Genomic DNA, 14464 nt, shown 5'->3' with positions numbered 1-14464 from the left:
TTGATTGCTTTTTAAAATGTTTGTTAAAATTCACTTATAAATCCATATAGTCTTGGATTTTTTTTTTTCTTTAGAAGTTAATTTATAGCTTGTTCCTTTTCTTTTCCTAAAAAAAGTTACTTAAATATTCTATTTTCTGTTTTATTGATTTGGGCAATTTACATTTTTGTAAATATATATCTATTTCATTTAGAATTTTAGTCTTATTGGCACATAGTTGGGCAAAATAGTTCCTAATAATTGCTTTTATTTTTTTCTTCATTGGTTGTGAATTGAGCTTTTTACTTTTTGTGCTGGTAATTTGATTTTCTTGTGTTTTTTTAAAAATCAAATTAGCTAATGGTATACTATGTACATGCATATACAAATATACATATATGTATCAATGTGTATATAAATACATACACATATACATATATACATATATATATATACACACATATATGTATATACATACATATATACAGACAGACAGAAACACAGACATACATTCCCTAGGTGGTGCAGTGGACAGAGTGCAAGGCCTGAAATCAGGAAGAAAATCTGACTTCAGACACTTATGAGTTATATGATCGTGAGCAACTTACTTTACCCTGTTTACCTCAGTTCCTCATTTGCAAAATGAGCTGGAGAAGGAAATGGCAAACCACTCCAATACCTTTGCCAAAAAACCCCAAATGGAGGCACAGAGTCAGACAAGACTGAACAACAATACCCATACCTACCCTCCACACAATAATTCCTAATTTTATTTCTTAATTCTTTTTAAACTTTCAATTCTGTTAATTTTTTCTTTAATTTTTGGAATCTCTATTTTGGAGTTTATTTAGGAGTTTTTAATGTGCTGGTTTTCTAATTTTTTTAAGTTGCATGTCTAACTCTTTGATCTGCTCTTTTATTGATTAAAGTCAGAGATAGAAAATTTCTTTTTAATACAGCTTTGACTGCATCCCTTAAATTTTGGAATATTATCTCATTGTTATCATTATCTTTAATGAAATTATTCATTATTTCTATAATTTGTTTTTTGACCAACCCATTCTTTATTATTAATTTAATTAGTTTCCAATTAATTTTTAATCTTTGCTTCACAGGCCCTTTATTGAAAATAATATTTATTGCATTATTGTCAGGAAAAGATGCATTTTACATTTCTGCTTTTCTGCATTTGTTTTGTGAAGATTCTATGTCTTAGTGTATGTTGAATGTATATTCTTTTTAATAGGTATACTCCATCCAATTCCCATTCAATATTTCTAGAGCTCTGTTTTACTCTGTTAAAAAATAGATTTTTCTGAAAATCTATTCAGGTCCTTAACTTCTTTCTTATCGAGGTCTGAGAATGGTAAATTGATGTCCTCCCCACTATTATGATTTTACTGTATATTTCTTCCTGTAACATATTTAAGTTTTCCTTTAAGAATTTAGACATGGGGGAGCTAGGTGTTGCAGTGGATAGAGCACCAGCCCTGAATTCAGGAGGACCAGAGTTCAAATCTGCTCTCAGTGTGTGACTCTGGGCAAGTCACTTAATCCCAGCCTGGGGGGGGGAGAATTTAGACTCTATGTCATTTGTCAAATATAACATTTTAAATATTTCTTTTAGATCATTGTGATGGTTCCTTTTTAGTAAAATGTAGTTTTACTGATTATTTTTAAAAATTAGGTCTATTTTTGCTTTGCCTGAAATCATGATTATTATCCCTGCTTTTTTTAAAACTTCAGTTGAAGGGAAAGGCAGTAAGCATTTGTATAGCACTCATTATACATTAGGCATTACATTAAACACCTTACAAATATTATACCATTTGATGCTCATAACAACCCTGGGAGTTAGATGTTATTATCTTCATTTCACAGTGAAAGAAACTCAGACACACAGCTAGTAAGCATCTGAAACTGAATTTGAACTCAGGTCTTTCTAACTCCACATATGGTATTCTAGCCACTGCACCATCTAGTTGTCTCAAGAGATACTGGGATATAGAAGAAAGAACCTTGAGTTGAATACAGGATGCAGCCTTTACCATCAGTGTGACCTTATCCAAGTCACCTCAGAGGGCTGGAAGATTTGGGATTTCCTGTCTATGATGCATTATTCCAAAAAAGCTGTGTTTAACGGTGGCAGCTGCATAGGGAACCAAGAATAGAATGGACCAGGGAAAAGAAGTGTCTTCAGGACTTAGGAGCCTCATGAAAACTATTTTATAAGGTGGGGAAAATGATGAGGACCCCACAGAGAGGAGAGTGTGACTTCCACAGCCAAGCAAGTTCATCCCTTTGTCTTGTGGTCTCTCTAAGCCTGAAGCGACTTTCACCTTGGCTTTATATTTCCTTTTGGGATGTCCCAGACTTTTGGAGGGTATGTTTTATTTATTGTTTTATTGTTTATTGTTTATTTATTTTTTAAATAAATAAATAACTTATATATATATATACATGTATTATTTATTTATTTATTGCCTTTATTGTTCTACCACTTTGGTAATTACTGTTTTCTAAAAACAAAATAAGTCTGATTGGTCAATTGACATCAATCAATAATTGAGGAAGAACACTAATACCATATAATACAATAAACATTTGCTAAGTGCCTAATGTGTAGCAGGCACTGTACCAAGCATCGGGAACACAAATAATAAGAAGTAAAAGAGTCTTTGCCCTGAAAGAATTTACAGTGTAATAGGGAAAGACAGTGTGTAAAAAGAAGCTGAGAGCCCTCTTTCCAGGAGGACTTTTTGCTCCATTCTCCAGCCCTCCAATCAGAAGCAAGTGAGGGGACCGAAGAAGTATTATGAACCAAAGCTGAAACATTGTCCAAGATAATGAATTTCTTGGTCATGAACTTATAGGGAATTTAGGGGGGAAGGTGAGGGTCAAGGTGAAGTGTGATGATGGTAAAGTCTAAACCAACTGGAATAGTAGAAGGGAAATTGTTGTTTGTCCTTCCTTCTCAAAGAGGACCAGGGCATAGGGACATGACGTGCAAATGAAGTAGGTTAAAATGAGGAAGACCTGTGCAAAGTTATCAGCCTCATGTTCTCCTCTGGTCCAATGACCAGATATAGATCAAGATGACTAGACCAGATGCAGCATGTGATATCAGTAACAGGTTTCAGTTTTAAATAAACTCTATTACAGACTCATGAGCAACAATTACATTAAAAAGATGCCCCCAGTCCTTCTAGATTGTCCCTAGAACCCAAGAAGTAGCCAGTCACTCTCCAAGGACCCAACTTATTCCAGAGTCTGAAATATAGGAGCAATTGCAAGGAGACCCTCTGGATGACACTTTCACCACTAGCCAAAGAACTCTCAGGTGAAAGCAATTTCTGAGTCATGTTTGATAGTCATCATAAAATAAAAAAGATCAAGAAAGGACACAAGGATAAAAAGGAGAAAAACTCATTCATCACTTTTAGTTATGGTCTTGTAATAGTCCTCCAAAAAGGGAACAACAGTAACATGGTCACAATCCACAGGAAAGTTTTCACACGGTTACTTATTGGCTCTGACTTTCTCAGGTAGCTAAGGGCAGTTTTCAAAACTTATTCTTGTGGAACTCATTCTTGACTCTTTTCATTTCTAGAAAATTTTTGACTCTTAACTCTTACAGAACCAAGGATTACTAAGGTCCTTTCTCACTCTAGAGCTATGGTTTCCAGCCAGTCAAGCTGCCTTTCTTCCTGAGCTGACCCATTTCTCCTCTCATAGTCTGACCACGGGTCAGTCCATAAATTCATAGCTTTGACTATGAATCCTTTTGTTGGCAAAGTGATGTCTCTGCTTTTTAGTATGGTACTTTTTTTCTCAGTCTTAAACCAATCAGTTATTCCATTTTTAGTTCTAATTGTTGCTTTTTGGCTCAGGAGTATACAGGTTGCATGGGAGACAAGTAAGATGATGTAGCATTTTCATTTTTTTGAGGACTTGCCACATTTTGTTTATATCATTTGCTGGAATATGGAGAAAGCAAAGAGTTCCAGAAAAAATCTACTTTTGCTTCACTGATTATATTTAAGTTTTTGACTGTGTGGATCACCATAAAGTGTGGCATTTTGGTCTCTAGTTCCTCTACCTCTTCAAAAACCAACCTGTTCTTCTGGTAATTCTCAGCTCACATATTGCTGAAGCTGGCTTGCAGAATCTTAAGCATAATCTTGCTTATGTATGTCATGAGTTCAACTGCTGGATAATTTGAACATTTCTTGTCATTGCCCTTCTTTAGGACTGGGAGGTGAATGGATCTTTTTTAATCCAGTGGCCACTGTTGAGTTTTCCAAATTTCCTGGCATATTGAGTATAGCACTTTAACATCATCTTTTAAGGTTTTAAATAGCTCAACTGAGGAGTCCATCACTTCCACTAGCCTTATTGTTAGCATTGTTTCCTGAGACTCATTTTACTTCCTTCTTCATGTCTGAGTTTAGATCAGTAACCATAACATGTGGTCATTAATTATGTTAAATCTTTCTTCCTTTTTTTTTCTTTTGTTATTCTTTCCATGGCTCCTTAATCTCCTTTGCTTTTGTTAGATCTCTACCATTTTTACCTTTTATCATCTCCATTTTTGTATGAAATGTTTTCTTAGTATCTTTAATTTTCTTGGAGAGATCTTTCTCTTCTATTGTTTTCTCCTCTTTCTTTGTATTGCTCACTTAAGAAAGCCTTTTTCTTTCTCCTCGCTATTTCTTGGAATTCTGTATTCATTAGGTGCATTCATATATACTTTTCCCTTTTCTTCTTCACTCAGTGATTTGTAAAGCCTCGTATCTTATATTTCTTGACAGTCCCTATGGTCCTTGCACTTAGAGTAGAAGTTCAATAAATATTTATTGATTTGATCTGGACTGCTTTCTTCAAATCTCTATACTAATTTCCAGATTAGAAATTTGTCTTCTCTAGTAGAGTTTCCCTGATCAAAATCACATTACTTGGTATGAGTTCAGCTCTACATATAGTGACAGAGCTGGAATAAATAATCAACTATAAAAATTCTATTATTTTCTTATTGTATATAAGAATTTACATATCCTGTTCTTAGAGTTGTGCTGAAGCCACCAGCTCCTTAGCTTGAGAAAGAGCTGATCATTAAATTTTCATTGTGAGCATTTAAACCCTTTGGAAATTGGCAAACACTATAAATTGAGGCTGACTTTATTGTTTGTTGATTCTTGAGATTTGAGAAAGTGATGAAGAAAAGGTTAAGAATTTAGATTTAACTCATAAATGTTTCATGGATACATCCACTATCACTTCCTCTTCCCCCTCTCCTTTTTTCCCTCTTCCCCTACACCCTGAAGCCAGTTGTTATACATTACCAGCAGAATCCTTCCTGTTCTCCCCAATGCCTAGACATTTAACATAAATGTTCATTAAATGTCTTGGTCTCTATGACATCTAATCTAAAGCGTAACCGATAGTGATTATTCAATTCATAATAACTATTTAAAATCGATTTTTCTTTTTCCTTCTCCATTTTCTTTTCTGCGTTGATCACTCAGATAAAGCTTTTACTCTATAGAGTCAGTAGTAGTCTCAACCTTTTAAATGTGATTTCACTAAACTTATATTTGTACCTCTCTGATGGAAATGACTCTACCTACATTATATAATAAGTGCTTGGCTTGGTCCCAGAAAGATACATGAGAAGGCACCTCTTCCATTCCTTTGTAGAGGCAGGGGAAAAGAGGTAGAGTATGTTGTATATGACATAAAGATTTTTAAAAATTTGTTGATCGATTTTGCAGAACATTTTTGTTTCTAAATTCTCTCTCTTATTCTTTCATATCCACAAAAAAAACACTTCCCTTCAAGGATATTAGCAGTCTTTCAAAACTGATCAATTTTGTGCAAGTAAACCATGTCTCGTTAAAAAAAAAAAAAAAAAAAAAAGACATGCACTTGCCCAAGCTCAAGGATATTAAAAATCCAGCACATAAAGCCCAGTACTAGAGGTAGAAATACAAGCCATGTACTATTATGGCAACAACTATCAATTACAGTTAAGAATCCTCGGTAACAACAAAATGGATAATCAAAGATTGCAGCGACTCAAGTATTACACTGAGCAAAGTATATCCTTATGTTGCCATTCAGTTTTCTAGCTTAAAACACTCGCTCCATTCCTGAATGAAGAATAAAAGGAATGAGAGGTGCAAGAGGGTTTCAAAGGTGGAATCATTTTTATTAGACTTACAGGGCAAAGGGAGATGTCTGGGATGAAGCAGATCCCAGATCTGTCCCCCAAGTTTCCAGAGTAGTTTAAGTGTTGAAAATCAGGGCTTCATTATGGGGGTGTTGGTCCAGGTCCTTTGTAATTGGAATGTCAATGTGCATCAGGAACCATGCTCCTCATTCCCTTCAACTGGAAAAAGGAAGAAGAAAAATGTTCAAATGGGGATCCGGGGGTCCCAGGGAACTGGAGGTCTCTGGGAGGAACTGAAGTCCAGATAGGGAATCAGTGAGAATGAACACTTCACAAAAACTTCATTAGCCCATTCTTCCCTAAACTTCATTAGCCAAGTTCCCTTTTGTCCACATAGGATAGCAGGAAGCAGTCACACCTAAGCCTTCTCCTGCATCTATCCCAATTGTCTCCTTTCCTCCTTACACCCTCTAAACTTTTTTGGACCCTCTCAACACCCCCCCAACTTCTTACCTTGGGGAGGGCTTCCCAGTTGAGGAAGGGGAGTTTTTCTTTAATAGCCTAGAAGGAGAGAATAAGGATACGATCCAAGAGTCTGGGGGTATTATGGGAGCAGTAAGACTGAGCATGGCTGAGGGATCATCCCTTTAATAGCTGATGTTCACATCTACCTTTATATAAATTAAATTATCATTCTACTTAATACTGAACGTATGCCAGTGGTGGTCTAGGAAAAAGAACAAAGGAGACCCAGATTCTAGTCTTGATCATTGCCAACTGAGGCAAGATGATCCCAAGGAATGACCAACAGCTCTGGACCTGTGGTTCAAATGCTGTCTCTGATATTTGTGGGACCCTAAACAAGGCAAGTAGTTTCCCTGGACTTCAATTCCTCTAAATTAGGAGTGATCTCAGGGGGTGTTACCAACTCTAAATTTGAGGTCTTGTGTATTTGTGTATTTTTCCATTTCACCAATCATCTCAGTGATGAACTTGACTTTTCTCATCAAGTGAGGTAGCCAGGTGGGAGGATCCCTGAGGTCTCTCTGATCTTGAGAATTCTGGAATTCTATGAATGAATCTAATGTGTGGCTTTCTCCCTCCCTCCCCCCTTCCCCTCATCCCCACAACTGGCAGGAGTTCTGTAGGGTCATTTGCTGGACAGAATCTGCCAGGATATGTTGTGGAATAATAATAATAATTTTAAAAGTTATTTTTCCTATTGTGTGTCCCAGAACATGGGAGAATCTCTGTGAGCTGGGCTCATCTTGAGAGGAGACAAGGGGGCAAAGCACTTACCTCAAAGAGGGCATGCCAGTTTAGGAATTCCTTACTCTGAAAGGCCTGTAAGGAGAGGGATAGATAGAAGGAGCAAACGAGGCATGAGGGAGAGATGGGATTCATGTCCTATCCCACCCCTTACCCCAAAGAAGAAGGACATTTTTTTCCCTGAGGCCATTGGGATTAAGTGACTTGCCCAGAGTCACACAGCTAGGAGTGTTAAGTGTCTGAGGCTGGATTTGCACTCAGGTCCTCCTGACTTCAGGGCCGGTGCTCCATCCACTGCATCATCTAGCTACCCTAGATGGAGACTTTTTTAAAAGGGCTTGGAAGGAAGTTGAGATCATTCCCCAAAGTATTGTGAACTCTCAACAAAGTTATCCAATTTTTGAGCCAGGGAGAGGGGCTCGTTAATTAATATGGATATATTTGTAAGAAAACAGAGTGACAAAAACTCATACTTACAGACCGCCACCTGTCCACATTCAGGAACTGTGTATCTGTGTTCTAGGTAAAGAAATGGAGGTATTAAGACAATCGGAAGAAGGTTCAAAGGCATTCAAAGAGCAAGTGCAAGAAATAGGGAGAGGAAACAACGTTGCCTACCTCAGACCTCTCTACATAATTAGTCTCAGTGGTCGATCCCTAGGAAGTGGAGAAGAGAGAGAAAAAAAAGACAAATTATCATCATTTCATCAGGATTTCTCCCTGACCTGAATAATATTTTGATTTTGCCATTCTTGAGTCATCTCTCCTGAACTTCAGTTTATCTTCTCTGGGGGAGGGGAGTAGGAATGGAAGGGAGGGGAAGATGGGCCACAAAGAGAATTTGGGAGCTATGTCTTCCTCATTTTTCACTGTCCAGTCTAGTCCTTGGCAGACATTGTCTATGAAGAACATGAACATTGAATAAGGAGAAAAGAAAAATTTTCAAGCGAAAAACTGGATTCATCTTATTCAACAGATAAAGTTCAGAACTGAGGGCTCATTCTTCCAATTGGGACCGCCATGTTTCTGACTTCCACAAGATGGCACATTGGGCTTGGAGACAGTAAGACCTGAGTTCAAATCCTTCCCCAGATGCTGACTGTGTGATCATGGAAAAATACTCAACTCCTTTCATTCTATGAAAAATGAGGAGGTTCGACTCTGACTTCTGAGTCAAGCCCTTCGAGTGCTAAGTCTATAACTCTATTCCTCATCTATCTCTATTCCTTTACGGTTGCTTTCCATTTCTCCTTAATGGCTCCTGACCTGTTCACCTTAAACTCCAGTTTTTCCCTTACCCATCAGGCATTGTACATTTTAGATTTCCATGACCCAGGGTCTTGTGTCCACTAAAGACAAGACAGAACCTCATTACCCTTTTTCTTCACAAAGGCAACATTAAACAGCCATGGTTACTATCTAGAAAACATGTGTTTATGCAAATATGTGCGCACACACACACACACACACACACACACACACACACACCGATGGTGTAGATATCCGGAGAGCCTAAGATTGGGGACAACCATAGAGGACCCAAAAATTGGCCCTAATCTTGGCTCTCCATGACATCTACACTTCAAAACAAAGGGCTACAGGGATGAAAGTGGTAGCATATTGGAGTTTGGAGCTCAAGCATTCAATCAATCTCTGCTCACTTTCCTCCCAGACATCCAGTCCTCCCTCCCAGGAATAGAGGCATTCTCTCTCCCACCCTATCCCCAAGCCTTCCAGCCAGCACTTAGCATCTGAATTACCATTATAAGAAATGAAGTACGATGAGTACCAACTTCTCTCCCCCAAGAAGAGAAAGCACTGGGGCTCATAGAGAGGGTACCAACAAATAACTGTGTACCTACCTGAGATTCTCCTAGGGCAGCCCCCTGGGCAGAGTGGAGAGCCAAGAAAGAGAGCAGAACGATGGCAAAAAGGACAGGGACCTTCATGATGACTGGTTGGGGTGCTCTGAGGCGGGGCCCCAGCCCTTGTCCTTTATATCCCCCAGGAGGTGAACGTGTAGAGAAGTAGGGCTCCCACCCCACTGACTCATACCTAGATCCCACCACCCATCCCTTGGGCTCAGGGAGGGGGTACCATGCTGTTTCCCATTTGAAAATGATTTCACAACCCCAGCTCTGCCCCAGGCACTGGGAAGGTAGGGCATCAATAGAGTTGTTCACAGACTTGGGGATGGGATAAAGACAGGGCAAACCTGTTATTCACAGGGATCGGTATTAGGACCCAATTATTCTGCCCCCTAGTCCTTGACTTCCTCCACCCAATTTTCTCATTTCCTTCCCACGATGCAAATGTCCTATCCCCCCAGTCCTTAGATATTTTCCTCTTAATTAATATTCAGTTTATCTCAGTGCCAAGTTCTAAGTCATTCTCACTTAGCAGCTGAAGCTAAATGGAGTTCAGAGAATCCAGGTTAAAATTCCTCCTCTGCTCCTTATTACCTGTGTGACAACTTCTCTGGATTTGTTTCCTCCTCTGTAAAACAACAGAATTGTTGATTGATCAACTAACATTTAAGAAACATTTACTAAGTGCCAGGCATTGTACTAAGCATTGAAGATCCAATCCTTGCTAATGGGAGAGTCAGGGAAGGCTTCCTGCAGAAGGAGGGACCTCAGCTGAGCCTTGAGGGGAGCCAGGAGACAGAAATGAGAAGAGCAAGGATTCTAGTTGTACTCAATGGAAATATTCCAATTTGTTAGATAAAGTGTCTCATGTGAGGAAGAGCCAGGAGGCCAGGGTCATCACATCTAATCAGGAAGGGGTCAGATTATTAAAAATGTTGAAAACTTCTGTATCTCCTAATCCTGCAGGCAATAGGGAGATATTGGAGTTTATTGAGTAGGAGTGGCAGGGTCTCAAGCCTGCCCTTTTAGCAAGATCAACTTGACAGCTGAGTTGAAAACAGAGTGAAGTGGGGAGAGGCTTGGGGCAGAAAGTCCCCCCCATGCAACAGTTACTGCAATAACCCAATAATGGGGGCAGGGAAGAGAAGGGGATATATGTAACAGAGGGAAGAATTGACAGAATTTGACAACTAATTAGATTATGGGGGTGAGAGGAGGTTGGATAAAAAATTATAATAATCCTAGGGTGACTGGATTACGAATCTGGCAAGTTGTTAGTGTCCTTGACATAGGTTTTTGGGGGGAGGCAATAGGAATGGGAGGAAAACATAACATGTTGAGTATGAAATATCTTTCCAACCTAATAGGCATTTGGAGATGTGAGTTTGGAGGTCAGGAGAGAAGTTAAATAGATCTGATGGTCATCTGCACAGAGATGGTGATTGAAACCAAAGAAACTGATGAGATCACCCAGATTGGACTCTCCCTCTGTGGCCTTTTCTTTCCCAGGATACAAATATCCTGCCTTTCACCTTAGAATCATTCAGGATCTTAGTGGACAACTGTCATCTTGCACTTAGATTGGTTGGTTGTTGTCATTCACTTTCTTTGCTAATATTTTATTTAAAATTTTTTGCATCAATATTCATTATGGAGATTGGCCTGTAGTTAGTTTTCTTTCTCTGTTTTGGTGCTTCCTGGTTTTAGCATCAGTACCATTGTCCTTCACTATCTAAGAGGACCGAAATGACATCACTTGAATTACAATGTGTCCAGTGGCTAATCAGACCAATATGAGATTAAAAGGCTCTGCCACAGGTCAGGCACAAAGAAATCCTGTAAATTTGGGGGGTGGCTTCTCTAACTTTGTACATCTTGTATTTCTTCTGAGCTAATTCTGTTCTGCTTTGCTCATGGAGCACAATATCTTCTCTGACAAAGGCACTCCATGCTGGAAGGTCCTATGCCAGCATTTCCCATCAATTCTGAAGTTTCTGAGAGAGACCTTCAGAGTATACTTGTATCATTTCTTCTGACCATCTTGTGAGTGTTCCTATGTGTTCTCCATAAAATAATCTTTCTGGCAAGCGTACACTTGACATTTGAACATTATCTCCAGCCCCACAGAGCTGTGCCCTCTGCACTAGAATTGGAACACTTGGCAATTTAGTTCAAGAAAGGACCTCAATGTCTGGTACCTGATCCTGCCAGGTGATCTTCAGAATCTTCCCAAGACAATTCAAAGGGAAGCCACCAGTTTCCTGGCATAATGGTGGTACACTGTCCAGGTTTTACAGACAAACACCAAGGAGATCAGCAAACAGCTCTATAGACTTTCAGTTCGGTGATCAGTCTAATATTGGGTTCCAAGATAAAGAATAGGGGAATATAAGATACAGGAAGAAAGAAGGACCAAACTAGGGGCACCCATCCAGAGGATAGGAACAAGGCCTCTTAAACTCTAGTAACCATCTCCATTTAGGTAACCCACTTCCTTCTGCCCCCCCAACTGAGGTCAGTCCTTAATACATCCTTCCTAATCAAACAGCCACCTCCATAGAAAGGCTAATATGGTTTAACTGATTACAAGCATAACTGGGAGGTGCAAGAAAACGCAATGACTGCTTGCAGAGCCAACCAAGACCTTATCTGAGAAACCGGCTCTTCAGCCTGCACTCTGATGCAACTGGAAACCCTGTATGAATATTTTACTAGGTGGGGGAACCTTTGAAGTTTGTCTTGGTTGAACCCCAATTGTAATTTAAGAGACATCACTCCTCATTTCAGACTCCGAGACCCAGTTAAACTGGCCTTTCTCTGGTTCTCCCTTGACCCCCAAAATTTGCTCCCTCAGAGTCCCTCTCCTCAAAGACTCCCTTCTTTCTATCTTTCCTTATCCCCCTACCTCAGGGATGTTCCTACCTTGTAGCCAGCTATCTGTTAGGGAAGAGAAGGGCTGGAACCTGGGATTTTGTTGCTATAGGGAACCTCCTGATAGGGACACTCCCCCTTTCTGTGCAGGGCTCCACCTTCTCTTAAATGTATAGTTGTAGGCGGAATTTCTTCCTCTTGTTTATCTGTTCTTGTTTTTATAAAAAATATTTTAGTAACTCTACATCAACACAATCAGTTTCCCTGGTTATCCTGTGAATTTTTGTGTTTAAAAAGCAGATTCTAGACTTCCTCAGATTGCTAAAGAGGTCCAGGATGCAAAGTTAGGGTTCTCCATTTCAGGAGGGCTGCCCAGAAGTAGAGGGGCTTGCACCAAATCACACAGTCCGAGGTGGAATTTTTGTGTCGCTTTGTATCTGCTGCCTCCTTGGGACGCAGGGAGCCCTTTGTTCTTTGTCTCAGCATCTCCAGGGCCTAGGATGGTACCTGGTAAGCAGGTGCCTGCTTGCTAAATGCTCGCTTACTGATTGAGCTCTGGTTCCCCCAAGACTCGAAGCCTCTTGCCTCCTACTTTTCAGCATTCTGTCCCCACAGAGACCCCCAGGGATCAGGGATCCTTTTGTTCCAGCCTGCTATGGGCAGCACCTGGAGCAATAGGAATAACTCCCACACACATACACACATACACACAAATAGACACACAACATACCAACCAAATCATATAGCAACAAGTTCAAATGACTGTACCTCAGTGCTCATTGTGCAAGAAGATAAAGCCGAGGAATGATTGTGGTGGGTGAGGTTAACCTAGGAAGACTTTCTGGAGGAGGTTTTAATCAGTAATGAATTATTGTTTATTAACAACTAATTAGTATGGGGGCTCCTTTGTCAGTTTCAGGGTCAGCTCCAAGAGTTTGGATGTGGAGAGTGGACAGAGAAACACACAATAGCCTAAGAATGAACTCCAAAATGCAAAAGAAATCACTTGGGAGTAATGTTGAGGGATTGTCCAAATCCCTGCTCTCTGGCTTTTCTTAGAGGAGTTTGCCTTTTCTTTCTCCATCTCATTTTACAGGGGAGAAAACTGAGGCAAACAGAATAAAGTGATGTTCCCAGGGTCACACAGCTGGGAAGTATCTGAGGCTGCATTTGAACTCTTGATTTTAGGCTTAACCATCATCCCTGCACCTCGAACTGCCCACTTAGCACTTAGGTACATGTTAAATGACTCAGAGGAAGATGGAGAAGAAGGAGTTTCAGTCTCTGCCCTCAAGGAGTGTACAGTCTAGCGTGGGAACTGAGGCAAGTACATATAACAAGGCAGGCTGGGCAGGTAGAGGCAAAACAATGAGTAGTTCTTTACCTAGAGTCAGGATGACCTGAGTTCAAGCCAGTCTCACAGACTTTCTACCTGTGTGGTCCTGGGTGAGTCACTTACCTGAATCTATCTCGGTTTCCTCATCTATAAAATGGGGATAATAATAACACCTACCTCCCAAGATAGTTGTGAGGATCCAATGAGATATTTACAAAATAATTTATTAACTTTAAAGCCCTCTATAAATGCTAGTTATTATTACATGATTATTAGGAGCCAATAGAGAAGCATAAACAAAGCCTGATGAGTTCATTTTCATCTGGGGAGATTAGGAAGGTTTCTCAGAGGGGTAGGTTTGGAAGGTTAAGTGGAGACTGAGATTGAAGAATAATTGGGGGTGTTAGAGAAGGCATGAGGGAGAGAAAGAGAGAGGGAAGGAAGAAGGAGAGTGCACGAGAAAGCAAGAGTGAGAAAGAGAGAGAGCAAGAGTAAGAGAGAGCTAAAGCAATAGAGAGAGACAGAGAGAGAGAGCAAGAGAGAGAAAAGGGGGGAGAGAGAGAGAGAGAGAGAGAGAGAGAGAGAGAGAGAGAGAGAGAGAGAGAGAGAGAGAGAGAGCGCACTAGAAAGCAAGAGTGAGAGAGGGCTAGAGTGATAGAAAGAGAGAGAGAGACAGAGACAGAGAGAGAGTGAGAGAGAGGAAAGGAGGGAGAGAAAGAGTGAGAAAGTGAGAGAGCAAGAGTGAAAGAGGGGGGGAGGAGGGAGAGACAGAGACAGAGAGACAGACAGAGAGAGAGAGAGAGAGAGAGAGAGAGAGAGAGAGAGAGAGAGAGAGAGAGAGAAAGGAAAGAGAATTGATAGATAGAGACAGAGGGAGGGAGAGACAGACAGAGAGAGAGTGAGAGCTAGAGTAATAGAAAGAGAGAAAGAGATAGAGACAGAGAGAGAATGAGAGAGAGGAAAGGAGGGAGA

At 40.0% G+C, this 14464-nt stretch overlaps 1 protein-coding gene across 1 annotated transcript; it reads right to left on the bottom strand.

Annotated features, from left to right (window-relative positions):
- Positions 1–6166: 6166 nt before the first annotated feature.
- KRTDAP (keratinocyte differentiation associated protein) lies at positions 6167–9396 on the bottom strand. The gene is made up of 6 exons (XM_074306762.1): positions 9280–9396; positions 8036–8074; positions 7895–7936; positions 7448–7492; positions 6662–6709; positions 6167–6367 (listed from the first exon to the last, which is right to left on the bottom strand). Exons 1-6 carry the CDS (start codon positions 9364–9366, stop codon positions 6329–6331), a joined length of 300 nt encoding a protein of 99 aa, XP_074162863.1. The 5' UTR covers positions 9367–9396; the 3' UTR covers positions 6167–6328.
- Positions 9397–14464: the final 5068 nt, after the last annotated feature.

The sequence above is a fragment of the Sminthopsis crassicaudata genome, chromosome 3 (genome assembly GCF_048593235.1).
Source record: "Sminthopsis crassicaudata isolate SCR6 chromosome 3, ASM4859323v1, whole genome shotgun sequence".
NCBI classification, from domain to species: domain Eukaryota; kingdom Metazoa; phylum Chordata; class Mammalia; order Dasyuromorphia; family Dasyuridae; genus Sminthopsis; species Sminthopsis crassicaudata.
Note: the sequence above shows the minus strand (reverse complement) of the source record. Positions and strands in the feature narration are given on the sequence as shown.

What these genes read in the sequence shown, in the direction of transcription:
- KRTDAP (XM_074306762.1), bottom strand. Translation starts at nt 9,366, where the DNA reads ATGAAGGTCCCTGTCCTTTTTGCCATCGTTCTGCTCTCTTTCTTGGCT. An exon ending in CTGCCCTAGGAGAATCTCAG is followed by an intron (nt 8,075 to 9,279) that starts GTAGGTACACAG and finishes TCCACTTCCTAG; the next exon opens with GGATCGACCACTGAGACTAA. An exon ending in ACTGGCATGCCCTCTTTGAG is followed by an intron (nt 6,710 to 7,447) that starts GTAAGTGCTTTG and finishes CTCTCCTTCTAG; the next exon opens with GCTATTAAAGAAAAACTCCC.